Source organism: Dermacentor silvarum, chromosome 4 (assembly GCF_013339745.2).
Source record: "Dermacentor silvarum isolate Dsil-2018 chromosome 4, BIME_Dsil_1.4, whole genome shotgun sequence".
NCBI classification, from domain to species: domain Eukaryota; kingdom Metazoa; phylum Arthropoda; class Arachnida; order Ixodida; family Ixodidae; genus Dermacentor; species Dermacentor silvarum.
The window spans coordinates 82,352,087-82,379,932 of NC_051157.2; the positions used below are offsets into that span (position 1 = coordinate 82,352,087).

The 27,846-nt window shown below is 45.8% G+C and overlaps 1 protein-coding gene across 1 annotated transcript in view; it reads left to right on the forward strand.

Moving 5' to 3' along the window:
• Positions 1–11,040, forward strand: part of LOC125944981 (translation initiation factor IF-2-like) — a 52,209-nt gene extending 41,169 nt beyond the window's left edge. The window contains exons 3-7 of the mRNA XM_049666476.1: positions 742–1,047; positions 3,359–3,555; positions 3,937–4,081; positions 9,476–9,541; positions 10,884–11,040. Coding sequence (XP_049522433.1) covers positions 742–1,047; positions 3,359–3,555; positions 3,937–4,081; positions 9,476–9,541; positions 10,884–11,002 — 833 coding nt within the window. The 3' untranslated portion in view covers positions 11,003–11,040. The remainder of the gene's footprint in view (positions 1–741; positions 1,048–3,358; positions 3,556–3,936; positions 4,082–9,475; positions 9,542–10,883) is intronic.
• The last annotated feature ends 16,806 nt before the right edge of the window (positions 11,041–27,846 follow it).

Sequence of the window (27,846 nt, forward strand, 5' to 3'; positions counted from 1 at the left end):
AACTGAATGTTTTACAATTCAATGTTCAGTTACAGATTGAACATTTACTTTTTGCCCAGAAGGGAAAGGATATATTACCTTTGCTGTGTTGTGTGAGCATCTCAAAGTGATAATGTGCTATATTTTTTCTGGCTTGGGATACTGCCATTACTGTAAACATGTGCACATCATAATTTCTACCAATTTTTAAACATTTCCTTAAACCAATGAAAAGCAAAATAGCAAGTATTTGCTTTTGTGTGCCTTGTTAGTATTTGTATTGAACGGGCTTTCTCTCAAATTGTCATTAGACATAGTACCATATGTATGCTAATATAGGTGGCCCTTTTTTAATGTTACCCAAAATGAGCCATCAAACTTAATTCGTTACTAGAGAATCATGACCTACATTTCTGAACAAAGCTAGGAAAAGTACAGAACTAACAGAGTTACTCTGTCATGCCCACCGAAAGTCAGTGCCGACTGTTTTTAAGAAATCCTTGCACATCCAGTGCACTCGATGGTACTGAAAATTATGTTTCTGCATATGTAACATTAATTACCTAAACACCTCTCTTTGAGACTCCAGTTTTGTCTGCAGCTTATCCTCACATCATAGCAGCTCAAAAGCTTTGTATCCGTTTGTATTCAGCGATTGCTCAGAACCTGTAGATACTGCAGTGCTGTAATGTTATTGGCAGAGCTGCTACCAAGCTTGTATAATTTCACCCAGTGTCTTGACATTCTGTCCTCTTTTAATAGCTACCTTCCCTGCATTGCCTTGCGCATCTGCATCGGTTGCGTCACCTATGCCAGGGACCTCACCCATACCAGCTTCCTCGCCTCTGCCAGTGGCGCCACGTTTGTCAGCTGCCCCACCTTTGTCAGCTGCCCCACCTTTGTCAGCTGCCCCACCTTTGCCAGCTGCCCCACCTTTGTCAGCTGCCCCACCTTTGCCAGCTGCCCCACCTTTGCCAACTGCCCCACCTTTGCCAGCCGTACCCCCAGCGCCAGTCGTACCATCTTTGCCAGCTGCTTCACCTGCCCCAGCCACATTACCACCACATGGTAAGCTGAGCTACGCAGTAGTACTTTTTCTTATGACTAACAAGACATTAGGTTAGGGGCCACATTTCTATGTGATTCGAATGTGTGTGTGTGCCCAGATTTCACTGCCTGTCAAAGACCCCATTTTGTCAGAGTTAGAAGCCCTCCACAATGGAGCCTCATAGCTTAGCTGCTGTAGCGTCGGGATGTTAGCCTTTCGCAAACTAACTAAAGCAGCATTAGGACAGGTGTTATCCTTAGACAGGACTACTCTGCCTACATTACTCCGCGTCATTTTTGTCTGCTGCTTCCTACTTTTTCCCTAATGACCTGGATTTATTTTTTATTATACTTCCGTAGTCTTCATTGTGTAGTTTTTGTGTATATGTCATTATTACCATCACAGTAGATCACGGTCTGTCTCCATCATGCCTTTAGTTCACAGGCACATAAAACACAGTGAACTTTGTTTTGTAGAAACCTAATGTTCTAGTAAGCTGAACAGTTCATAAAGCATTCCTTAGCTCCATATATTCTTCTTTGTTAGGCTGAACTTATTAGAAACTAAAGGTCCGCTCAATTCGCCTGCAACCCGCCGTGGTGTCTTAGTCAGCTAAGGCGTTGCACTGCCGAGCACAAGATCGCGGGATCGAATCCCGGCCGCGGCAGCCGCATTTCGATGGAGGTGAAATGCAAAAACGCCCGTGTGCTTGCGTTGTATTGCACGTTAAAGGACCCCAGGTGTTCGAAATTAAACCGCAGCCCTCCACTACGGTGTGCCTCATAATCGGAACTGCTTTTGGCACATAAAACCCCCCAAAGAAGAAAGAATGATTCACCTGCACCACTGTGAACCAGTTCACGGTGGTTCACTAGAAGTTCAGAAATTGTGCAGCTCAATTTATGCGGTGCAGGCACAGTGCGACACTGGAAACGAATGACAAGGTGCAGGCGTTATGTTATGTTCGACTAATGTGCATGGAGTGCGTAAGTTTGAGAGGTCCTGAACCGTAGGAATGATGAGCTTCTGGGGCGTAAATACATGTCACACTTGCGTAGATACATCGGACGTGCATAAGGGGGGTTTTAACGGCGCTTGTGCCCGTGTGCTGCATCGACTGCTGCGCTGCTGCTTCGCATCTGTACGCCTGTACCAAGGCGATACCGACAGTGAAATGGGTGCAGCAACATCATAAACCAGCCCTGGACCTTTTGAAACGAACGGCGTGGTTCAGTGGGCACCATTGCTGCACCACTAAAACGAATGGCAGGGTGCAGCACCACGTGAACTGGTTCAGGCAGTACAGGCGAATCGAGCGTACCTTAAATGTATTTTGAAGATTGAATTTTGTTTCTTTCTAAAGAGTGTACCCTCAGTTGTGTGTCTACTTTATATTGAATACTTCTCAGTGCATGGAGAAAGTTACATAGTGTCTACGTTTGTTCACTGTGCATGTACATTTTTGTTCTACCTTCAAAGCTTGTTTGCAGGTTCTAATGGGGCCCTGAAACACTTTTTGAACATAGTAAGAAAATGTTAATGATCTGTTAACAAGGCTCCTGTGAAAATGTGAGCGAAATATTAGTGCACTGCATGTAGCAGAGCATTTATAATCTCGTCTCAAAAGCAGTGAACAGACGCTTGCTCTCGCATCCGCAATGTTGTCATCGAAATGTTATTGAAAGCAACTGGCAGATTTCGCGATTGCAAGAATATTCTCAGTAATGAATGAATGCTAATTTTGAGCTGAATAAATGAAAAACATACATGCATGCAATATCAAAATGACAGGAAAGTAATTTCATGTTAGCACTGCAAGGAGCTGCGTCTGCTGCGCGTGGTCTCCGTGATGGCAACGGCATGCTGCATAGCGCAGCCCACTGTGGCCGCCATGCCAGGCCACTACGAGCCTTGTCGCCGCCGTGACAAACTTTTTGATGGGGCTTTGCCCTCTGAGCTTATTGGCTGTGTAGCTTCCAGCATGCTAGCGGCGACGAAAAGGGAGAGAAAGTCGGGTATTAACTCCACTTATGGTTGAAGGAGTACAAAACATTTTGCACCGCGAGATTTGTGGGCCAACATACTTTAAACGTAAGGCCATGATATGGTTAGTTAGAAAACTTGTTCCGCGCCCCTTTAATATAGGCTTTTTGTATACTGGTTGTTCTCAAGTATGTTAATAAACAGAAGGCATTCCTTTTTGTCTTGCTTGCCATCCTATTACACTTACATTGCGAGATCTGTCCGGAGGGTGCCTTATGGCCTAAATGTTTGTTCATGCACATCAGGTTTGCTCTGTTGTAATCATTAACTTGTTTATTTATGTTTCAGAATTTCAGTCTCAGGTACTCCGGCTGCTAAACATTGTGAGGCTGACTGCACAGGAAATTTTGAGCAATCTGGATGCCTGTATGGCTCAAGGCAAGGTGACCTCTGCACCCGCTCTACTAGTGCAGCAGCCATTTGAGACGGTGGATGCGCTGCTGAACTTTGAAGCATCACTTGGTCCAGAGGATGTTAATGTCTTGGTGAGCTGAAATATCTACTAGCCGCAATGCCACTCACGTGTACGCAGTCTCCTTTAAGAAAATATGCCACCGGTCGACTAAGATCACTTCGTGCAAAATTCCTTGAATGATTCTTTTTGTGGGCTTTTCAGCTATTTGGTTTCATGTTCACATTCTTTGATGGCATGATTTTCTTCGAGGGAACGTAATGTGCAAACATGCGCATTATCTGCCTTGTTAGAAATGGCACTGGGGCACGTGTTGCCTATTTTATTATTTTATGAACACCTGTACATCTACTTTCTCTGCAGAGTGTACATTGAAAGTGCAGAACTCTTACGTGTATGAAAATGATTTAGTGTTAGAATATTGAACCTGGTTGGCTTCCTTCTGTTTTTTCAGATCAACGAACTTGTGCAACTTGGGGGTAGAAACCCAAATGCGGCAGTTAAGCGTATGCTTGCTTACCTCTTTGCCGATAAGCTGGTTGCTGAATACTCGTGGCATGGGAAGAAAGGAAAAAGGAAGTTCTCTGATCTTCGACTGTGTCAGCATTTGTTTAGTAGGTGTCATCTTTTATGTCGTTAAATGCTCATTAATTCTTGTGTTATGGGTGGTTTAAACAGTGCTTCACTGCTACCTTAGAATTCCGAGCAAGCCCCCCGCCCTTTATGGTGAAGGATAATCCAAGAAAAGGTGAGGGGGGGGGGGGGGGTCTTGCTCGGTAGCGGACGGTAATTCAACGGCTGTCGACCCCGGATCCGGCGGTTAACGAGCTCGGCCTATACAGTGACCCAGTGGTCGCAAGCTTGCCTGGCTTGCGCGTTTGCTTCCGTCGGCGTCGATAATACCCATGCAATTTAAGCACGACATAATTGTGTACGCGTTGTGCTGACCAACATAGGCGCTTTATTACAAGCTGCATGCGGTCCTGTCGCAAGCGCTATCGTTCTCCGATTTGAGGGCCCAATGAGCTAGGCCTGCCCAGCCAGCTCCTAGCTATCGGCGGCTGTCAACGGAGCCGAGACTGCGAATGTGGCCGTGCTAAAAAATGTCTCTGCTTCCCGCATAGTCGTGTTTTTATTGACATCGTTTCTTTAAAATGAGAGAGCTGTGCGAACATGTTTGTTTTCACTTTCTTTGCAAAGTTACGCAGGGTAGGGGCGCTTGCTTGGAATTTTACAGTAGTAAAAAGCTGGACCACTGACAACTGAAAAAAATTACTCAACTGTCAAATCAGATAAGGCAACATAATGCATGCGATCTTATGTCGCACAACGATACCGACAAAGAGCAGGCCACACCGGTGCTTGTGATGATGATGTATGGGGTTTTTTGGCGCAAGGGCCAGATATGGCCAAAGAGCGCCATACATATGGTGATGGGTTTCAAATCAATTATTTATGAAATAAAGGAATGTACTGTGGATGGTGAATGTTAAATGGCTGTAAATAGGCCTAGAATCAGTCGCTGTAACTTGCGTAAAACATATAACTATTAAAATGATGACAATGACCAGAGATGTGAGCAATGACCATGGATGGTTTGTTCTAAAGTGATGTCATAAAACGTGTACGTGAAAGTAGCACCGGTGCCTCAACAGGACCCTTGAACGCAAGGGCTGAGAGGCACGTGCTCTACAATAATGCTGTCGCAGCAGCAGCCTCTGAAGAGAGGATGTGCTACGAATGTAGGGGACTGATGACTCGCAAGGTACCGGCATCTTCAAGAAACTTTAAAACTAACCTGTAGTCAAAAAACGGTTCTGTGCCCAGAAACATTGCTGGGTGTAGAGGAATGTGTTGTTTATATGCTAAGGGGAAATGTTTCTTTCTTTGAGGCTCTAATTCCTTGCACTCTATTAAGACATAGATTACAGTCAGCGTCTCGCCACATTTGCTGCAAGAAGGGGGTTCATTACCAGTCAACAGGTGAGAGTGCGTGCCATACGTGTGGCCAATTCTGAGGCGGCAAAGAATGACTTCAGTTTTTCGTGTTTTCGTATTGGGTGGCCAATTCCCTAACTGTGGTTTAATGGCGTGAAGTTTATTTCTTGTTTCCGCGTCCCATAAGTGCTGCCAATAGCTCCTAAGGCTTTTTCGCAGGAAATGCTTCATATCTATTGCAGGGACAGCTATAGAGGAGGTGTTCCCCTTCCTTACAAGGGAAACGGCAGTTTCATCTGCGAGCACGTTGCCCTCAATATCTCTGTGGCCGGGTACCCAGCATATAGTGACACGTTGGTTAGACGTATATGCTGTGCACAGCACTGAATAGAGCTCACTGAGCACAGGGTTTTTGTGTTTACGTGGAGACATTAATGCCTTTACTACGCTTAAAGAGTCGGTGAATATAACAGATTTTTGAAGCTTTGTTTGAATTATATGCTTCCCTGCACACAATAGGGCATGAGCCTCAGCCGTAAATATGCATGTTTCTGGATGCATTTCACCGGATTCAGAAAAGGATGGACCGATTGCCGCATAGGACACGCCAGCATGTGACTTTGATGCGTCAGTAAAGAATTCCGGGCATGAGTATTTTGATTGAAGTTCACGAAAGTGCATCCGGATATGTACTTCCGGAGCATACTTCGAGACCTCAACAAACGATGTGTCGCATTCTATAAGTTGCCATTGCCACGGCGGTAACGGCTTTGCCGGAGGCATTACTTGATGCTGAAGCAGTGGAACACCGCTTTCTTCGCAGAGTTTCCTCACCCGCAGTGAGAAGGGTTTCGTTGCGGTAGGTCGGTTATGGAAAAGTGTGGCACACGTAGTGTCATTTATGATGGAGTAACAAGGATGTCGGCAGTCTGAGTTTACTTTCAGAAAATACATAAAGCTAGAGTAGGACCTTTGAAGGTTTAGGGGCCACTCATTTGATTCCACATAAAGACTTTTCACAGGGCTTGTTCTGAAGGCTCCGGTTGCCAGGCGGATGCCTAAATGATGAACAGGATCGATCATCTTTAAAGCACTGGGGGCAGCAGACTGATAAACTATCGCGCCGTAGTCTATGCGTGAACGAATGAGGCTTTTGTATAGGTTTAACAAACACTTTCTGTCACTGCCCCATGTGGTATGCGACAATACTTTAAGAATGTTTATTGCATTTAAGCATTTGGCTTTAAGGTACTTTATGTGGGGAATGAAAGTCAGTTTAGAGTCTAGAATTATTCCTAAAAATTTATATTCTGTGTTTACTGGTATGAGCTGTCCGTGTAGTTCCACTTCAGGGTCTGCTACGAGCCCTCTCTTTCGTGTGAATAGAACACACGAACTTTTATTTGGGTTTACTTTAAATCCATTTTCTGTGGCCCATTTAGAGACTTTGTTCAGGGCAACTTGAACCTGTCGTTGGCACACTGTAAGGTTACAAGATTTATAACCTATCTGTACGTCGTCAACGTACACGGAATAAGATATGGCTGAGGGCAATGATGTGCGGAGTGAATTCATCTTGACTATGAAGAGCGTACAGCTGAGCACGCCTCCCTGAGGTACCCCAGTTTCCTGTATGAATGAACGGGACAGCGCATTACCTATTTTGACCCGGAAAGTACGATTCTGAAAGTAGCTCTCTATAACGTTTAGCATGTTCCCGCGGATGCCCATTGCCGACAGGTCTCGCAAGATTCCGTAGCGCCACGTTGTGTCATACGCCTTCTCCATATCTAGAAATACAGATAAGAAGAACTGTTTGTGTATGAAAGCATCCCGAATGTTTGTCTCGATGCGTACGAGATGGTCGGTTGTAGACCGGCCTTCTCTGAAACCGCATTGGTAAGGGTCAAGCAGTCTGTTAGATTCCAGGAAATGTAGAAGACGACGATTAATCATTTTTTCGAATAGTTTACATAGACAACTAGTGAGCGTAATTGGGCGATAACTTGTCACACAGGATGGGTCCTTGCCCTGTTTTAAGACCGGAATTACAATGGCTTCTTTCCATGTAGATGGGAGGTGTCCTGCAGCCCATATAGCATTGTACAGAGCAAGCAGTGTCATTTGAGTGTCTTCGTGAAAGTGTTTAATCATGTCGTACATGATTCTGTCAGGTCCGGGTACAGACTGAGGCAAGCAGTCAAGGCGGCTTTCATCTCGGCGATACAGAAAGGGAGGTTATAAGGTTCGTCATGTCTACATCTGCGGTTTATTGCCTTGAGTTCTGCTATATCTTTGTGTTTTAAGAATGCCTCGGAATAGTGGACTGAACTGGATACTCGAAGTGCTTGCCAAGAGCGTCAGCTTGGTCTTTCAATGTATTCCATTGTTCATCGACCAGGGGCAATGGCTGGGTTTGCTGGCCATTAAGTTTTTTCAAGCCATTCCAGACCTTCGCTTCCTGCGTGTATGAGTTAATGCTTGAGAGAAACCTCTCCCAGCTTGCCCTCTTTGCCTGTCTGCGCGTCCGCCTTCCCTGTGACTTGACGTGCTTGAACTCAACAAGATTTTCAGCAGTTGGAAATCGGCGCAATATACTCCATGCTTTGTTTTGTTTCTTCCGCGCCTCCTTGCAGTCGTCGTTCCACCAGGAAACCCGTCTTTTAGATGAGCTGCCCTTTGTCTGAGGAATGCATTTCTCTGCTGCCTCTACAATAAAAGCAGTAAAATACGCTACGGCGTCGTCTATGTTAAAATCACTTATAAAGTCTGGCGATATGCATGTTGACTCTCTAAAACACAACCAATCTGCTGCTGGTAGTTTCCATCTAGGAGGATGCGGAGGACCGTTTTCTTGTTTTGCCAAGTTTAATGTCGCAGGGAAGTGGTCACTTCCAAAAAGATTGTTTATGACACTCCACTGGAGGTGGAGGAGAAGAGTCGGAGATCCAATAGCTAAATCTATTGAGCAATATGAATTGTAATGTATGTTGTAGTATGTTGGCTCTTTCTTATTGAACAGGCAAGCACAGGATGTCACTAGAAAGTTTTCTATTAGTCGACCCCTCGAGTCACACCGGGAGTCTCCCCACAGAGTGTTGTGCGCATTGAAATCGCCAACGACAACGTAGGGTGCAGGGAGCTGATTCATTAGGCTGTGGAGTTCTGTCTTGCTAAGGTGGTAATCTGGTGGTATGTAAATGGAGCAGACAGTAACCAATCTGTTGAAAATTATTGCTCGAATTGATACTGCCTCGAGAGGCGTCTGGAGGACTAAATGCCGACAAGCTACTGACTTGTCAACAATTATTGCTACGCCGCCAGACGGGGCGTTAGCATTATCACGATCTTTGCGGAAGATGGCATATTGCCGCAGGAAACTTGTTTGCGTTGGCTTTAAATATGTCTCCTGAACACACAGCACCTTTGGATTGTATTTGTGTAGAAGTTCTTTAACGTCACCGAGGTTGTGCATAAGACCTCTCACGTTCCAGTGTAATATTTGTGTATCCATATTGTTTGTGTTCTTGTGCTGTGTGTCAAGTGGAGTCAAGTGGCTTACAGAGCCTTTCCAGGCCCCGTAATCCGTGGTTTGTCTTTCTTGGAGCGGTCGCGAGATTCGCGCCGCTCAGGAGGCGCTGGGTGCGCCGGCTGGCTTGTAGTTGTGTCCATCGACTCCTGGGAGCCGCTGGACTTTCGCTCATTCGAGTGTTTTCTGGGTAGGCCTTGCCTCAAAAAGCAGGGCCTTAGAGGCCACCAACCCAGAGGTCGATGGGCCTTCCTTAAGGGATGGCGCAGCAGCGCTAGCTGCTGTCGCCTGGGGGGCTGGTGGCACCGCCGCGGCCACACTCTTTGTGGGCCGGGCCGATGCCGGAGTCTGCTGCGACGTTGCCCCCTTGCGCGCCGCATCAGCATACCCTGGGGTATGGAAAAAAGAAACACGTTTCCGCGCTTCCTGGAACGAGATGTTCTGCTTGATTTTCAGTGTGATTATGTCTTTTTCTTTTTTCCATGTAGGGCAAGTTCGAGAGTATGCTGCGTGTCCACCGTCACAGTTGGGACAGTGGAGCGTGCCATTGCAGTTGTCGGATGCGTGTTCCTGTTCGCCACATTTCGCACAGGTCAGTCGGCCTCGGCAATTTTGCGAACCATGGCCATATCGTTGACATTTGAAATATCTTCGGGGATTTGGGATCTGGTCTGGAAGGTCTGACTCGAATTCTGGTATATCCTGTTTCTATGGTTTCCGGTAGCTCACTCGACGCAAAGGTGAGGATCAGATGTTTAGTTGGAATATCCTGGTTGTCCCGCTTGATCTTTATTCTTTGCACTTGGATCACGTTGTGTTCTCTCCAGCCCTCCAGGAGCTCTTCCTCACTTAGGCTTAAGAGATCTTCATCAGAGATAACTCCTTTACTTGAGTTCATTGATCGATGTGGGCTAACAGTGATTGGAACATTACGGAATGCTACAAGATTCGAGAGTTTGCCATGCTGTTGAGTGTCACGAACCTCCAGAAGAAGGTCGCCACTGGTCATTTTCGTCACTTTGTAGCCAGCACCTAGTGTGTCGGTGAGACATTTGGCCACAGTAAAGGTGAAATGGTTCTTACTGTCTTTTCAGGGTCTTGACTATGTATCACATGGAAGCGGGGGAACGTTTCTTTGCGCTGGCTGAACAGTTGAAAAGTTTCTTCGGTGCGTCCTCTTTTAAAAAGAGGACGATCATGAAGTGGGGGGAATGACGTCTTATCCATAAAGAACTGGTTTGATTTCGGCAGCTAGGCCAGCCGCCCACCACCGAGCCCAACATGGGGACGCTACGGGACCCGAAGGAAACGCAGACTCCAGCTGTACGTAGCTACTATAACCTAATATAGAATACCCAAGGTTGGATAAAATACACCAGGTTAACCCTCGCTGCCTGGAAAAATTGGAAGTAAGAGGAAGCGAGGAGAGGACAGGAAAGATTGAAAGTAATAGAGAAAGACGAAGATTGGAGAGAAGTGCAGGAAAAGGCAACTACCGATTTCCCCCGGGTGGGTCAGTCCGGGGGTGCCGTCTACGTGAAGCCGAGGCCAAAGGGGTGTGTTGCCTCCGCCGAGGGGCCATAAAGGTCCAAGCACTCAGCATTGGCTCAACCCCCAGGATCCTCTTTTCCCCGGACACGGCTAAGCCGCGCACGGTTAGACGCGGGAGGGTCTGACCCTCGTGTGCTCGGGTCCGTGGTGTCGCAACCCACCAAACGCCTGCTGACGCAGACGCCCCTGCGGGTACACCGGTGCTTGTTCTGCATGTCTGGTCTGAAGCTAGTGTGCCTATGTGTGCGTGTTGGCACTTTTACATCAGCACAGCACTTCTGAAACCGGTACCAGAGGTGAAAGCTTCCTTTCGGTTGCTTTTAAACTGCACTTTAGATGGACACTGTTTTAGTTATTGATGTAAATTTGTTGCTTCGTTCCAGCTGCTGTCAGAAAGCGCTTCCCACAAAGTACACGAGATGATGTCGAGTCAACCACTAAATCATGGCTTCGTCATGCTCCTGAGAGGACTAATGGAAGAGATGGGGCCAGAGATACGTGAAGGTGAGGACAGAATGGCGAAGTGTTCTAATGCTAGTTAAATTGCGTTATGGTTTTTCCTACATCAAAAGTATAAACCTTGTCTGCGTCAATATGGCTCGCATGTTTAGTTCTTCCAAATTTTCAAAATCTGCAAAAATGTATCGGCTTGCATGCCGCACTAAATATCAAGCATTGCTACTTTATAGTTTTAAAAGGCTTAGTTGCACATTTTCGATATGGTTGCACTGAAGTCATGGTCTTCCAAATTTTCAAAATCTGCAAAAATGTATCGGCTTGCATGCCGCACTAAATATCAAGCATTGCTACTTTATAGTTTTAAAAGGCTTAGTTGCACATTTTCGATATGGTTGCACTGAAGTCATGGTGTTCGTTTAGGTAAAGGCAAATCATCATCAGCCTATATTTATGCCCACTGCAGGACGAACGCCTCTCCCTGCGATCTCCAGTTACCCCTGGCCTGCGCTACCTGATTCCAACTTGTGCCTGTAAATTTCCTAACTTCATCCCCCCACCTAGTTTTCTGCCGTCCTCCAGTGCGCTTCCATTTACTTGGTAAATGGAAACGCACTCGTACATTTGCTCGGGTTACATTGTTTTGAAGTACATGAATAGTAATGTTGATGCATTTTGTAGAGCATCTCGTTTTCTGTTGTGTGCAAAGAACATTGCCTCATAAATTCGCATCTGTATGAGCCATTGCAGTGGGTGGCTCGGAAAATACCCAAATACAAAGCAGCAGTGATAGCAGCAATTCTTTCAGCTATACAATGTTATTCAATGTAGCAGACTTCATACATTGTAGGATAATCCTCAATAAGCTTGTTATTAATGACATTTAAATTTAAAAATATGCGGTTTTGCGTGCCAAAACCGCGATCTGATTATGATGTACGCCGTAGTGGGGGACTCGAATAATTTGGACCCCCCCCCCCCCTGTTGCTCTTTCACGTGCACTTAAGTCTAAAGTACGTGGGTGCTCTCGCATTTTACCCCCATCGAAATGCTGCCGCCATGGACTGTATTTGATCTCGCGACCTCGTGCTTAGCAGCCTAACACCACAGCCACTAAGCAACCACGGTGGGTCATCTTAAAGAGCTTTGTTAGTGTGGTGATGTCATGTCAGCGTGATAACTTGAAAGAAAAATGTCAGCAAGTGGTTTGCATTGTTGACATTGTAAGGTGTTCTGGAGTATTTGAGTAAGGGTAGGAATAAAAACCGTCGCATGAGGAGGTCGACAAGACATAAGCATGAGAAGGAGTTGCGTTTTGAAAGCCTCTTCAACCCTAAGCATTACGGCATCTCAACACATGGCTACTGGATCCTAATGCGTGCTTTTTCTTCACTTTTTGGTACTATGCCTGCCTTGCTCAGCCACTCCAAAACACATTGCAGGGATGATAGCTTAACCCACTTGCGGCTGATTAGTGTTTTATTTCAGGTTTCTGACAGTGCCTGCATGACATGTGATCCCACTGACCATATAAAAGTTATACGCAGAATCGAAAGGCTGCCACAAGAACTGGCTCCTCTCACAAAATGCTGGCCCTTCTGAGCCACCACAAACACACCGCTGCAATTTTTTATTGTTTCGTTCTTGCTTTATTTTTCCACCAAAAATTTGCTGTCGAATACACTGGCGCACAACACAGCTTAGTATTTTTCTGGGGCACATGAGGAACATTTTGCAGGAAAACTTATAAAGCGCTAGTGAATTGCATGTCACATTATAGGAGATATGTAAAAAGGCAGGAGCCTCTGGTTACTAGTAGACATGCAACGAAAACTGGCTAGTTTTGATGCTGTAATTACGCCACTCGCACATGAATTTAAGAGCTTAGTAAAGCTTTAGTACTAGTTTACAATCTACAGTTGTTTACACATAAATCCACAAAGGTGGAGTGGTTCTTTCAGTAATACGCATGATATCATCTACCCATATGTAGCAACTCACAACAAAGGGAACGCCTTTGTTTATTCAAATCAAAACTCCAATGTCGAAGACTGATTTGATCCTGTTGCACTTAGGTAACAAAACACACCACCGCCCCAAAAAGCAGTAGTCCTAGGTTCGATCCCTGCACCTGGATAACTTTTCTGCCACCGAATTGTTGCATTTAGGTGGATTGCATAATTTGTACAATTTGCTGTGTGCTGCCACAAATACAGTCGAACCTGGATATATGAAATCTGAATGGGATCGAAAAAAAGTTAGATATGTAGGCAATTCAATATATCAAATAAAAATTCTATACAAAAAGTTTCAAGGGTGTTGTACTACTGTTCGTTATACACAATATTTCGTTAATGTGGGTTCGATATATCCGGGTTCGACTGTACCGTTGTTAAAAATGCTGCATATTTACTGTGCTGTCTGTGAGGTTTCGACACCCTTCACTATACCATTACCCCTCATACTGCCCTTTTTCTCTTCCCTCTGAGCAGAGTAGCAGACTAGAGAACTTTATCTGAAGCTGACCAAATTGTGTATCCTCTAACAAATTGTCTCTCTCTCTCTCCATTAGGGTTGTTGGATTGCAGAAGTACGACCGTCACAGGAAGTCGTGTTGTGTGCTGAATACTTGCATGCTGAAGTTGCATGCCAGACCCATGAACACCCACATACAAGTGCCTTCAAGTTCCACAAGTTCAAGCACCTGAGAATTTATTGTATTCAAATGCTATGAGTAGCATTCTAGTCTCCCAAAGTGGGTTCTAATTTTTTAAACATACAGAGCTGTACTTCCTTTATGTGTAGCTTTCTTCTGCTTACAAGACTTATTTTAAGATTGTATTTTTATCTCTTCAGTTGCATTTGGGGGCCATGACGAATGCCACCAATTCTGTTCAAGTATTAGAGGTATTCAAATGCTATAAGTGCATTCTTATCCCACAGTGTCTTTTAAGTACTGTAAGGTTTTCCAGTACCTTTAGTTCCTTTTAGAGCCATCATTTCTTTGTAGTTGCACCAGTGCCATTCAACTACCAGTGAATTGATGTTTTTTAGTGCGATAGCAATTATATGGACGCTCAAAAGCAGATTTCTGCCGTCGGCGTCGCCGTCGTCGTCGCCGTGAGGTTCCGTATGACGTCAGTTGGAGATGAAATCGTCGCCGCGCGCCGAACACTGTATGTGCGAGTGAAAGGCGCGAGGGGCGCTTCTTTAGCGGGGAGTGAACGCACGGCGGAGAACAAACGCGCGTTCTGCGCCGTGCTCGCTTAAGGGCTGCAGAAGTAGGCGTCTCTTTTCTCCTTTACAATCACCATATATGTAGAGCAAACGCGCCTTCTTCCGACGCGCGAGAGGCCGTGGGGGAGGGGGAGGGAAGGGAGGCGACGTTTAGCTGCGGCACCAAGTGCCTCTTTATATCAGAGGCTCCGGCAACAGTCACCAACGCCGCACGCATTTTGAGCGAACGCGGGCAAAACGCCGATGGCGTCGACAACAGTTCTGCGTGTTGCCGATGCTGCTGCATGTCCAAGTTTATACAGCTGATAAAGCTAATATCATTACTCCGTATAGCTCTCTACAAGTTTGCTATCGCAATTGATGCTTCGCCTTTCAGGTGAAACTGCGACAACTTTTTCTAATTTTTTTCTGCTTGTTAGTTTTCTTTTTGTGCGAGTTACATTATAGTTCGACGGTTTGTTTAATTTTTTGTCGAAAACACACAGAACTATACGTCCTATGCGTGTGATAACACATAGAAATTGCATCCTATACATGTAGTTTTGTTGTGCCTACAATAATGTCATTTTGGTCACATATTCATAAGCCACATATTGTATTTTCGTCCCTTCAATTGCGTTTGAGGGCGTATGATGTTTGTTCTGAAACCATGTGTTTCTTCAAGATGCCATCAAATTTTATTCAAGCACTGAGGTTCTTATCTAAATACCATTAGGTGCATTTTTGCCCCATGGAGTGTTTTTCTAGGTACTGTAAGGTGTTCGAGTTTATTGTAGACCCTTTGGTTAAGTGAGGTGCTTTGAAGCTTTATAATTTGTGTTTACTACTGCACTATTTATTCAAGTGCCCCTGAGTTTTATAGCACCTGCAGGTGTTGTACGGTGCTTTAGGTTCTGCAGAAGAGTATTGCTTACAAGGTCTGTATTTTACTTGCATATATATAAGAGCTGCAGAGTGTGTTCTAGTTGCATAAGTTTTATTTTGGAGCCACGATTTTGTTTCTAGTGCAGAAGTTGCTTTGAAATGTGAATTGTTTTCACGTACGACTTTTTTGTGTTTAAGGACTACTGACATTTTCTCATTTTCATTTTTTGTATGCAATGGTCCTATTACTTTAAGCTCTACAAAATATGTTGGCAAGCCGCACAGTGCCTTACATAATTCAGTATAATGCATTTCCCACAGCCAGTCTCGGTTTTGGTAATCGGGAAGTGCTCACACAGAAGCAGCACATGATGAGGGTTTGACACTTGCTCCGGCTTGCTCGCTCATCTGCTTGGTATTACATAAGGCCTCACAGCTGGTAGGCAGCATAAACAGCGACAGCAAACGGTAGTACGTGTCAGAACAATGTGCTGCTCCTTTGTGACCATCTCCCGATGACCAGAACAGAGACTGACTGTGGAAAATGCATTATACCAAATTAAATTTAGGGATCTAAGGTTTGCCAGCATTTTTAGGGAGTTTAGAGTTGTAGGAACTTCGTTGAAAACAAAAAAATCAATAGTAAAATCTAAGTCGCATTCCATTAACAGATGTGTTCTTACTCTAAGCCCATTACTACTACTTCAAAAAGCTGAGAACTGCATCGAGTCTCCGTAAGTAGCCTGCCGTTATGGTCCTAGTCATGACCTGTGTTCTAGTTCTGCAAGTTGCGTTCAAGCACCCCAGGTCATCATGTTTAAATACTACTACGGCTAGTCACATCATGGTCCCAAGCGTTCTATTCTAGGGCCTACACTTTGTGTTGACTAGTGCTTTTTCAAAAAGGTTAAGCTGAGTTACATTATTTCATGTACCAAGCAGGTGTTAGAATGCCAGCGACCATTCTTTTCTCATGCGTGTTATACTACTGCAAGTTTGGTGTGATACTCCCATCTATATTTTACATTATGGCATTGTTTAAAGAGCAGCAGTCTAGTCACATTATTTCATGTGCCACGCGGGTGTTAGTATGCCAGCGACCATTCTTGTCCCACGTGTATTGTACTACTGCGAGTTTGCTGCAGTATTTCGAATATCTGTTTTACATTATGGTTTTGCTTAAAGAACAACAGTCTAGTTACATTATTTCATGTACCATGCGGGTGTTATACTACTGTAAGTTTGCTGCTATATTTCGAATATCTATGTTTTGTACTTTTATTTTCACATTTTCGAAATAAATGTTTTAAAAACTCCACGTAGCTCTTGGAATCGTGTTTTCATGGTAGGCTTACATGGTTTCTTATGGGTGAAAAAGCAAATAAAGCGTGAAGCGAAAATTTAGGTCCGTGAGCATTCTGCGAGAAATATCCGAATATCCGTCTTCGGATATCCCAGGGACCGGTCTATGAATGTTAAAAGGTCTGGCTACGGATGGTCCACTGGATGTCCATCGGATGTATTGTGGAGGTAAATGGATGTCCACGGGACGTCCGGATGGCCAGAAGGAAATGTCCCTTGGATGTTCCATGGACGAAAATGTGCCGTCTGGGTATGTGCGTTGAAATCTCCGACAACTATGTATGCAGCCGGAAGTTCAACTATGTAGTTTTGAAATTCGGTTTTATGAAGTTGATAACTGGGAGGGATGTATATAGAACGGATAGTGACTAGCTTGCCAAACAGCACCCCTTGGACAGCAACTGCCTCTAGGGGCGCACGAAGTTTTATTTCCTGACAGGCAACACATCTGTCGACGATAGCCACACCACCGGATGACGCAACAGTGTCATCGCGGTCTTTGCGAAAAATAGCATATTGTCTAAGGAAATTTGCTTGTGTATGTTTGAGGTGTGTTGCTTGAACACACAACACCTTAGGATTAAACTTGTGTAGGATTTCTTTGACATCATCGAGGTTGTGTAGGAGTCATCTGACGTTCCATTGTATTATTTGTGTATTCATGTTGAAAGTGTTTTTTGTGCTGTGCGTTTGAAAGAAACTAACTTAGAGAGGCCAGCCCTCCAGGAGTTCAGCTTCAGATAGCTCCAACAAATCAGCATCGGATACGACGCCGCGGGTGCTATTCATGGTACGGTGCGGGGTTTCTGTTACTGGAACATCCCCAAAGGCCACTAGATTGGGCAGTTTTTCATGTTGTTTCTGATCACGGAGCTCGAGTAGCAGATCACAACTGGCCATTTTCGATGCTTTGTAACCCGGACCGAAAACTATGGTTAGAGATTTCGAGACGAGGGAGGGTGAGATCATTCTCACTGTCTTTTCAAGTTCATCAGAGTGGATGACGTGAAAGCGTGGAAGTTCTTTCTTCGGTTGCCATAAAATTGAAAAATATCTTCGGTGCGCCCTCGTTTGTGAGAGCGATCAGGGAGTCGGGGGAATGACGAAAGAGCCATAAAGGTAACAATGATTTCGGTAACTATGCCAGCCGCCCACCACCGAGCCCAACAAGGGGACGCTACGAGACCTGAAGGAGACGCAGACGCCAGCTGTGCATAGCTACTATAACCTAATAGACGCAAGGATGGATAAACTACACCAGGTTAACCCTTGCTGCCTGGAAAATTGGAAGTAAAACGAAGTGAAGAGAAGACAGGACAGATGAAAAGTGAGAGAGAAAGACGAACGTTGGGGGGAGAGAGAGACAGGAAAAGGCAACTACCGATTTCCCCGGGGTGGGTCAGTCTGGGGGTGCCGTCTACGTGAAGCGGAGGCCAAAGAGGTGTGTTGCCTCCACCGAGGGGCCATAACGGTCCAAACACCCGGTATTGACTCAACCCCAAGGTTTTCTTTTCCCCGAACACGGCTAAGCCGCGCACGACTACACGCAGGAGGGTCCAACCCTCGTGTGCTCGTCGGGTACGTGGTGTCGCAACACACCAAACGCCTGCTGACGTAGACGCCCCTGCGGGGGTTCATAATAGAGGCTGCCACGAAATACATCCAACAAACTAACGGGCTAGCCAAAAAGCGTCGCATCCTATGGTGGAACGACGATTGTAGAAAGGCGCGGAAACAACACAACAAGGCTTGGGGATTGCTTCGCGACTCTCCAACTGCCGAAAACCTCATAAATTTCAAACAGGCAAAATTCCAAGGCAGAAGAACACGTCAACGTGCTAAGAGAGATAGTTGGGAGCAGTATCTTTGCAGTATAAATTCCTATACGGACGAGAGAAAAGTGTGGAACAGAGTAAACACATTAAAAGGACGTCACACAAGATCACTCCCCTTGGTAAACACAGAAAGTTATAGCCTGGAAGATCAGGCTGACTTCCTGGATGAACATTTTGAACACAATTCCAGTGCATCACACTACACAGAACACTCCCTGAAGTTCAATGAACACGCAGAGCGACAGGCCCTCGAACACAAATGTCCGTCAAATGAGACATGCAATGGCCCATTTTCTCTTGCTGAACTTAAGGCATCTCTAAACTGTTGCAACAACTCCGCACCAGGTGGCGATCGTATCATTTACGACATGAATAAGCACCTTTCAATGCCATATGGACTGCTGGTTACATACCATCTTCGTGGAAGGAAAGTGTAATCCTTCCTGTACTTAAACATGGCAAGGACCCATCTTTAGCCAGTAGTTATAAGGCCAAGAGCATTAACAAGCTGTATTTGTAAATTATTCGAAAAAATGATAAACCCTTGATCTGTGTGCTTGAAAGCGGCAAATGGCCAGTGGTGATCTGCTACTCGAGCTCCGTGATCAGAAACAACATGAAAAACTGCCCAATCTAGTGGCCTTTGGGGATGTTCCAGTAACAGCAACCCCGCACCGTATCATGAATACCACCCGCGGCGTCGTATCCGATGCTGATTTGTTGGAGCTATCTGAAGCTGAACTCCTGGAGGGCTGGAGTGATCAGAAGGTCATCAGTGTCAAACAAATTAAGATGAGGCGAGATGGAAAAGAAATTCAGACCAAACACCTAGTACTTACTTTCGACTCAAGTGTTCTGCCCAAGTCCATCGACACCGGGTACCTCAAGATTCGAGTTACACCATATCTGCCAAATCCTCTCAGATGCTTCAAGTGCCAAAGGTTCGGTCACAGTTCGCAGAACTGTCGAGGCCGCACAACTTGTGCCAAGTGTAGTGACAATGAACATTCCTCTGAAATATGCCAGAACACTCCATACTGTGTACTGTGATGGCGAGCATGCCGCATACTCGCGGTCGTGCCCGTCTTGGAAAAAAGAAATTGTGACAATCAAAGTAAAAGAAAATATCTGATTCAAGGAGGCACGCAGGCGGGTGTCATACCTGCCGAAGAGCAGCTTGGCCGAAGTGGCGCGTCAGGGGGCAGCGTCGCAACGGCTTCCGGCGGCTGTCCGGCCCACACACAGTGAACCGGCAGTGACGCCATCCGCCCCCTCGGCGGCTGCAGCTAGCGCTGCTCCGCCAACTCACATGAAGGGGCCATCGACCTCCTGGTTTGTGGCCTCCAGGGCCTCGTCCCTCGAGACGAGGCCTTCCCGTTATACCAATCGCTCGCAAAATCGCGTGTCCAGCCTCGCAAGAGGCGATGGACACCACAACCGGCCAGGATGGCGCCGCAAGCGCCTCAGGAGCAGCGAGAATCCCGCGGTCGTTCCAAAAAAGAAAAAGCCCGCATCACAGGGCCCGACAAGGGCTCTCTAAGTTAAGTTAGTTTCTTTCAAACACACAGCACAAAAAACACTTTCAACATGAATACACAAATAATACAATGGAACGTCAGATGACTCCTACACAACCTCGATGATGTCAAAGAAATCCTACACAAGTGTAATCCTACGGTGCTGTGTGTTCAAGAAACACACCTCAAACATACACAAATTTCCTTAGACAATATGCTATTTTTCGCAAAGACCGCGATGACACTGTTGCGTCATCCGGTGGTGTGGCTTGATTAGTTTCAAACAAATAAAATCCCAGGTTAGAAGAACGCGTCGACCTGCTAAAATAGAGAATTGGGAAGTACACCTCCGGTATAAATTCTTACACGGATGAGACAAAGATGTGGAATCGAGTTAATCAATTAAAATGCCGGGAGGTACACCCATTACCCTTAGTCAGTACCCAAGGTGAGAGCCTGGAAGACCAGGCAGATTGTCTGGGCGAATACTTTGAGCATGTATCCAGTGCGTCCCATTACACACAAACATTTCTCAGGTTCAAAGAACACGCAGAGCGAAAGCCCTTGATCGAAAATGTTCACGGACTGAAAATTACAACTGCAAATTCAGCCTAGTTGAACTCAAAGCTTCTCTTGCTTGCTGCAACAACTCGGCGCCAGGTGGCGATCGCGTCATATATGAAATGACGCCATTGTGACCTCTTCCTCCAGAATGGAGGAAGAGGTCAAGGAAGTTGGCAACCAAGTACAGGATAATCGAAACTGCAAATAGACAACCAGGAGTCATCAGAAAGAAAGTGAGAGAAATAGAGACCGTGAAATTGGATGCAAAGAATGGAAACAAAAAGGACAATGGAGATTTACAAGAATGAGAAGAAAGAAATTAGAAGGGAAAATCTGTACGATAACACAAAGGGCAGTGCCTTGCTATTTGAGGGTCGAGCCGGTTCGTAAGCACGAAAACATATCGGAACAAATATTCGGAACTAGATGAGACATGTGCATGCTGCAGGAAAGATCTAGAAACCACTCAGCACATCCTGATGGAATGCGACGGGATCCACCCAGCGAGAACCGTAGGTAACGTGCAACTCCCAGAAGCGCTTGGTTTCAAAGTGTAAGGAAACAAACAGATCAGCCGTAGAGATCAGCAAGAGACGATTGGAGTACTGGTGGAAAAAAAGCAGGGAAAAGATGGATACGACCTGATCTCTTAAAATCATAGGCAGCGGCACAAGGCAAATTTTTGAAAAAGAAAATAATAATGAGAGGTGTACAAAAATGCTAGATAAGCAACATGTATAGTATACCTGATTAAATCAAGCAGGCTAGGTGACTATTTGTCGCCGCCCCGTTTCAAAGGGGATGCCAATAAATCATCATCATCATCATCAAATGATTAAGCAACTGCATCCTGAAGCGCTGAAAACACTTCTCTTTTCAATGCCATGTGGGCGGCTGGGTATATCCCGTCCTCGTAGAAGGAGGCTATAGTCATCCCCGTGCTTAAACAAGGCAAAGACCCGTCCCTAGCCAGCAGCTATAGGCCAGTAGCGCTAACAAGCTGTCTGTGCAAACTGTTTGACAAAATGATCAACAGGCGCCTAATCTGTTGCCAACAGACGACACGGCAGCACCGCTACAACGATGTCACCTAAAGTGCCGCTCTTCGTGCAGGTTTTCTGTGCCTTCCCGAGCTTTGCCTCAGACGAAGTGGTGGCATTCATAGTCGACCCGCTTTTCCTGCATCGCATCAACGCCGTTTCATATGCACCTTTTCACGTGCACAATCTTTATGGCGGATCATTCGGAGAAGGCTGTACCGACTGTACTCCGGAGGGGCGACACGTGGATGTCGTCTTCTGCGCACCTTCCTCGGGCACTATGACGACAGGACAGATGCCTAAGACGGACCGGCTGCTGGTTATAAATACGGAACCATGGCTTATCGGCTTCAGTGGACACGGCAGCACCGCTACAACGATGTCACCTAACGTGCCGCTCTTCGTGCAGGTTTTCTGTGCCTTCCCGAGCTTTGCCTCAGACGAAGTGGTGGCATTCATGGTCGACCCGCTTTTCCTGCATCGCATCAACGCCGTTTCATATGCACCTTTTCACGTGCACAATCTTTATGGCGGATCATCCGGGTAAGGCTGTACCGACTGTACTCCGGAGGGGCAACACGTGGATGTCGTCTTCTGCGCACCTTCCTCGGGCACGATGACGACAGGACACATGCCTAAGACGGACCGGCTGCTGGTTATAAATACGGAACCATGGCTTATCGGCTTCAGTGGACACAGCAGCACCGCTACAACGATGTCACCTAACGTGCCGCTCTTCGTGCAGGTTAGTGACAAAAAATACGGTTTTCACAGCGATGATCCTTGTCTCGTAGTGCTGCCGTGTCCACGAACGTTGCTTCACTGCGTATCTGATTGTTTTTCGGTGGCAAGCCTGTCGGGCGACATTGAAGAGAATCCAGGGCCCATGACACAACAAATGTGCAAAGAATTGTTACAGAATCAGAAAGAGATACTTTCCAAACTATCAGCGATTCAACTTAAGCATGACTCGTTTGAAGCACATATGTCGAACATGCAAAAGCGACTTTGCTCCATCGAAAGCAAAGTAGAAAGCATCGACGAAGCTCAGAGCAGGCTTGGGAACCTCGAAACCATTGTGTCAAAATCCTGTGACGAAACACGAAGTCTGGTTAATCGAGTAGATGATCTGGACAACCGATCGAGGCGCAATAACCTGATAATTAGAGGCGTGGTAGAGGATAACCACGAGACTGAAGAGATACTGCTGAGGAAAGTTAACGATGACGTGGTTAGTGCCATATTGGGCGTGCAAGTTAATTCAATCGAAAGAATACATAGGCTTGGTAGGAGGTTGACTGTTAAGACGCGCCCAATAATTTTTAGATTGGCAGACTACAGGGACAAATCAAGAATTCTGAGTAAATGCTCAAGACTTAAGGGTACAAATTACAGTGTTTCTGAGGACTTCTCAAAGAGAGTTGCGGAAATAAGAAAAAAGTTGTGGAACTCAGCTGCAGATGAAAAGAAAAAAGGCAGTAAGGTTAAGCTTGTCTTTGATAAACTAAAAGTGAATAACATTCTTTACGCCTGGAACGAGGAAACTAACGAACGATATAAGTGAGGCAGCGAACCAAGAATATTCACTGACTGACACGAACAGAAAGAACGCCGATGTTTCAAAATAATCAATGTAAACGCAAGAAGTGTGTTGAATAAAGGAGAGGCACTAGATATACTAATCTTAGAGCATGAACCTGACCTTATCGTGATCACGGAGACATGGCTAAACAATAGCATATCGGATGTAGAAGTCACTCCCCCAGGGTATACCATAGTTAGGAAAGACCGGTCAGGGACAGGTGGAGGCGTCGCTATCCTGATTAAACAAAATATAACCTTCTCTATAATAGCAGTCCCAAGCAGGCGCGGATCCAGGGGGGATGTCCGGATGTCCTGACCCCCCCCCCCCCCTCAGATTTCTGCGTCGCCCCCTCGCTGACAGGGGGATGGGCCCTGTCGCAAAAAATATGGCCACCGGCATTCTTGAAAAGCATTTTTCGCGAGTACCAGTGATATCAGCCATGTATAGAAGTAAAGCTAGCTCGCTCACAAGCTTAGTTGTATTCCGTCGGAGTGTGGTGTCGCGAAGTTGCCGTAGTTATTTTTTCTCATGAACACCTTGGACCTCCTGGCGCCGGCGGTGCCTTACTCGTCCCGTCGGTAGCGTCGAATGAACGAGGTTGCCAAGCACGCCGATGTCCGCGCGAGCGCCTTCGCGCCTGATCAACTTAGTTGCCCCTTGGGGTGTCATCGGTTGCCTCATTGGCTGTCATCGGTTCCGCGACCAACCTGCTTAATGAAAGAGATCACTTGCTGAAGTGTTCATATACAGTGTTTGTCCGAAAAGAAATGTCAGTGATTATATTGTGAAGCGACTAAACGTCGCAGCGCGCTAAGACCAGTTGGGATTGGTGGAAGGGGAAGTTAGCATACGCACGCGTGGTCGCTCAGTCGTCTGCTACAATCTGGAGAGTAAGGACAAGGTTTTTCGTTAACTCATTTTTATTTACCGTGCAAGCCGTAATGCAGCGCTCGTTGGAACAAAGGATTGCCATCGAGTTGTATGTGAAACTCGGCAAGTCTGCAGTGGAAACTTTTCCAATGATAAAGACAGCTTTTGGTGATAATTGTTTGTCAGAACGTCAAGTTTACCGGGCGCACAACGTCTTTGTAGAAAGTTGTGAAGAGGTCAGCGATGAAGCCCACGCTGTACCGCCATCAACGACCATCAGCGACGAAAATGTGACGCGCGCGAGAGATCTTTTGTACTCAGACCCTCGATTGAGTGTCCGTTTAGTGGCACAGACAGTAAACATTCCAAAAAGCACCGTTCACGAGATTGTGACGAATAATTTTCAAATGCGAAAAGTGTGCGCGAAGATCTTGCGCAAAATATTAATGGACGACCAACAATCAAGCCGAGTTGAAACATGACAGGAGGTTTGGGACTTGTGCGAAAGTGACCCCCACGTTTTGGACAATGTCGTCACAGGTGACAAGACTTTGGTGTTTGAATACGACCCCGAAACAAAAAGGCAAAGTGCCAAGTGGCACAGCTTTGCGTCCCCTCGCCCCAAGAAGGCCGGAATTAGCAAGTCAAAGTTCAAGACCATGCTGATTGTGTTCTTTGACATCAGTGGCCTTGTCCACCATGAGTTTGTACCCCATGGCACAACCGTGAACGCCAAATTCTACGTGAAAGTGCTCAAGCGACTCAAACGAAGGATTCATCGCACCCGGCCTGATATCGGGGGCGATTGTCAACTTCACCATGACAACGCACCATGCAGCCTGCACCGCCTTCCTCGTGACCCGCTTCCTGACCGATTGAAAGATGTCAACAGTTCCCCAGCCGCCCTACAGTCCCGACGTGGCTTTACCAGGCTTCTTCTTTCTGCACAATTCCCATGAAAGGACATCATTTCGCGACAGTTGGCAAAGTCGAAGAGGCTTGCACCAAGGCTCTAAAGGACATTCCTGAGGAGGCCTACCGTGACGCCTTCGATGTTTGGAAATCTCGCTAGAAGCAATGTAACGACGCAGGAAGAGCCTATTTGAAACATTTTATTGTGTTGTACCAATCTGATCAATAATTTCTATTTAATCGACTCACTGACATTACTTTTCGGACAAACCCTGTATAAATAACAACTAACAGCTAAACTAAGAACTACGCATGGGCAACTTTTTTAACTGTAGCACTCATTGTGATCACAGTTACACGTTGACAATATCCAGTACGAGCACAGTACCGTTCGTACGCTACAAGTTTTTCATTGTAACTTCGCAGTTTTATTGCCGTGCATTAGGCATAGTAGGGTCAAAGCCGCTGGATCCGTTTATCTGAGTGGGCGTTCTCGCGGAGCGGGGCGAAGTCTCGAGCAGCGGCTGCGAAGTGGGGGAGCGTGACGTCAGCGGTCAACGCCAGCGCGCGGGCCAGGGATGGCGTCGCGTGGTTAGAGAAACGGGAGCAGATGCGCGCCTTGTGTAAAAGGATGGCGTCGCGCGGGAAACAAAACATGAAGGTGCTGGCTCGCGCTCTCGGCTACTAGAACACATCGTTCTTCTTGTAGGTGGCGTCGTGAGTCTTCATACGCGGTGATTCGCATATCGTAACAACAAGTGTAGTAGTTGCTGCGTTTAAGCTCCAAAGCAAACGAAGGTGTCTCAGCCGAACACAAAGAATCTCCTTAAGGAAATCAATGTGTCCCAACAAAACTCCAAAGACGGGCCCGTGCTTACGCATTTATAACGAACCTGCAACAGATCATGCCAAATTTTATTTTAAGAAACAATGCAGGCTAGATATACCAGGTGTTCAAAATTAAGCATTATGGTTTTCTTCACAGGCTAAGGCTGGGGGTAGCGTTTACGCGCGGATACGTACACCTCATGCGACGCACCGAGTCTCCAGACTGTGAATTGTGCAATGTCAAAGAGACTATAGGTCATGTGCTTTGTGACTGCCCTAGGTACGTGCAAGAGCGTCAAAGGTTGAATAATGACCTTACGCGTCTCGACAGCCCACCGTTGTCGGAGGACGTTATTTTAGGCCCTTGGCCAGACACTCAATCAAGTTTCAAGGCCATGCAGGCGCAACTGAACTTTTTAAAAAGTACGGGCCTGGACTGTAGGCTTTGAGCATGCCAAAGTGCTTGCCATATGTTTCACATCCTCCTTCTCTCATCATCGTCACCCATCATGCGCCTCTTTCTTCCCTCTTTCTTTCTCTCTTCCCCTTCCCCCAACGCAGAGTAGCTGGCTCGAGGAATTTACCTCAGGCCGACCTCTCTGCATTTCGCATCATTAAACTTATCTCTCTCTCTATGGTTTTCTTAAAGTTAAGCACTGGGAGGCACGTGAAGAGCACCTGCGCAAATAAGTTATGTGGCCAGGGGGACACAAAGTGAGGTGATAATTATCGCTGTCTGCAGCCGAATTGACTAAAATTGAATAATTAACATTTTATTGACTGCAGTAAGAAACACGACTGCCTCTAAGTTTTCAATACAAACATACCGACTTACTGCAGTCGACAAAAAAGATTGTTCAATTTTAGTTAATTGGACTGTTCACAGCGACTATTATCATCTCACTTTGTGACCCCTCTGGCTACATAACTTATCTGCACGGGTGGTGTTCGCGTGCCTCCCAGTGTCTAATTTTAAGAAAAGCATAAAGCTTAGTTTTGAGCACCCTGTATTATCAGGCACAGCCGCCAAGCACATGGCTGTATTGGGTTACGTCCTTTTCCTATAAGCTCGGAGAAACGGATATCTGGCTTCGCTACAGGTCTTCTTCCTCTTTCTGGGGTTTTACGTGCCAAAACCAGTTCTGATTATGAGGCACGCCGTAGTGGAAGGCTCCGGGTTAATTTTGACCACCTAGGGTTCTTTAACGTGCACTAAAACGCAAGCACACAGGCGTTTTTGCATTTCAACCTCCATCGAAATGCGGCCGCCGCGGCCGCGATTCGATCCCGCGATCTCGTGCTCAGCAGGCAACGCCTGAGCTGACTCTGCCACCATGGTGGGCTACAGGTGTTGCTCTAGACATATAAAAAGCGGGTTTATCGTGAGCAGAAACGGTGAATTTCGATAAATAAGGAAGGCTACTATCATCATCATCATCGACAGCAGCTGACTCCCCCCCCCCGTCAGAAAAAACCTGGATCCGCCCCTGGTCCCAAGTGATATCGAAAGCGTTTGGATCAAGACAACGTTAAGTAATCGCAGCGTCTTTATCGGAGGCGTATACGGAGCACCAAATACGACGACAGAGCAAATTTTTCATCTTCGTAAATTCATGGATTCTAATTTTAAACAGGGCGACAATATTGCGCTCTTGGGCGATTTCAATCTTCCGGATATTGATTGGAATTCTTGTTTACCTGGTGCAACAGATGTGGCACTTAGTGAAAATTTATTACAATTAATATTCTGTTACAACCTTGTACAAGTTGTAAGTGATTATACGCGGATATGTGCATCAAGATCTTCCATTCTTGATCTTATCTTTGTGTCTAATTCTTTAACTAGCTACATAAATGAATGCGAAGTTGATGATGGCTTAGCTGATCACAAGATGGTTGTGCTTTCTTTTAACTTGTCTCTACTTTATCTTGATAAGGAATCACCAAAACAGATATTGAATTTCCATGCTGCGGATGATGTTAGCATACTGGACTATCTTGAACATTCTTTTGATGAGTTCACTAAAATACACGAATCGAAGGGTAGTAGGAACTGCTTATGGGAACACTTTTCATCTGTTGTGGCTCATTGGATTGAACATTTTATTCCTAAATCGAACAAAAAAAGAAAACAGAAAATCCATGGATTAACAGAGAAATACTTCATTCAAAACGAAGAATCCAGAGGAAAAGGAAGGCATGCTCTAAAAACCCGACAACGGAAATGTATAATGCCGTAAGTCAAATGAGGAAAGAACTTAATTGTCTTGTTCGGG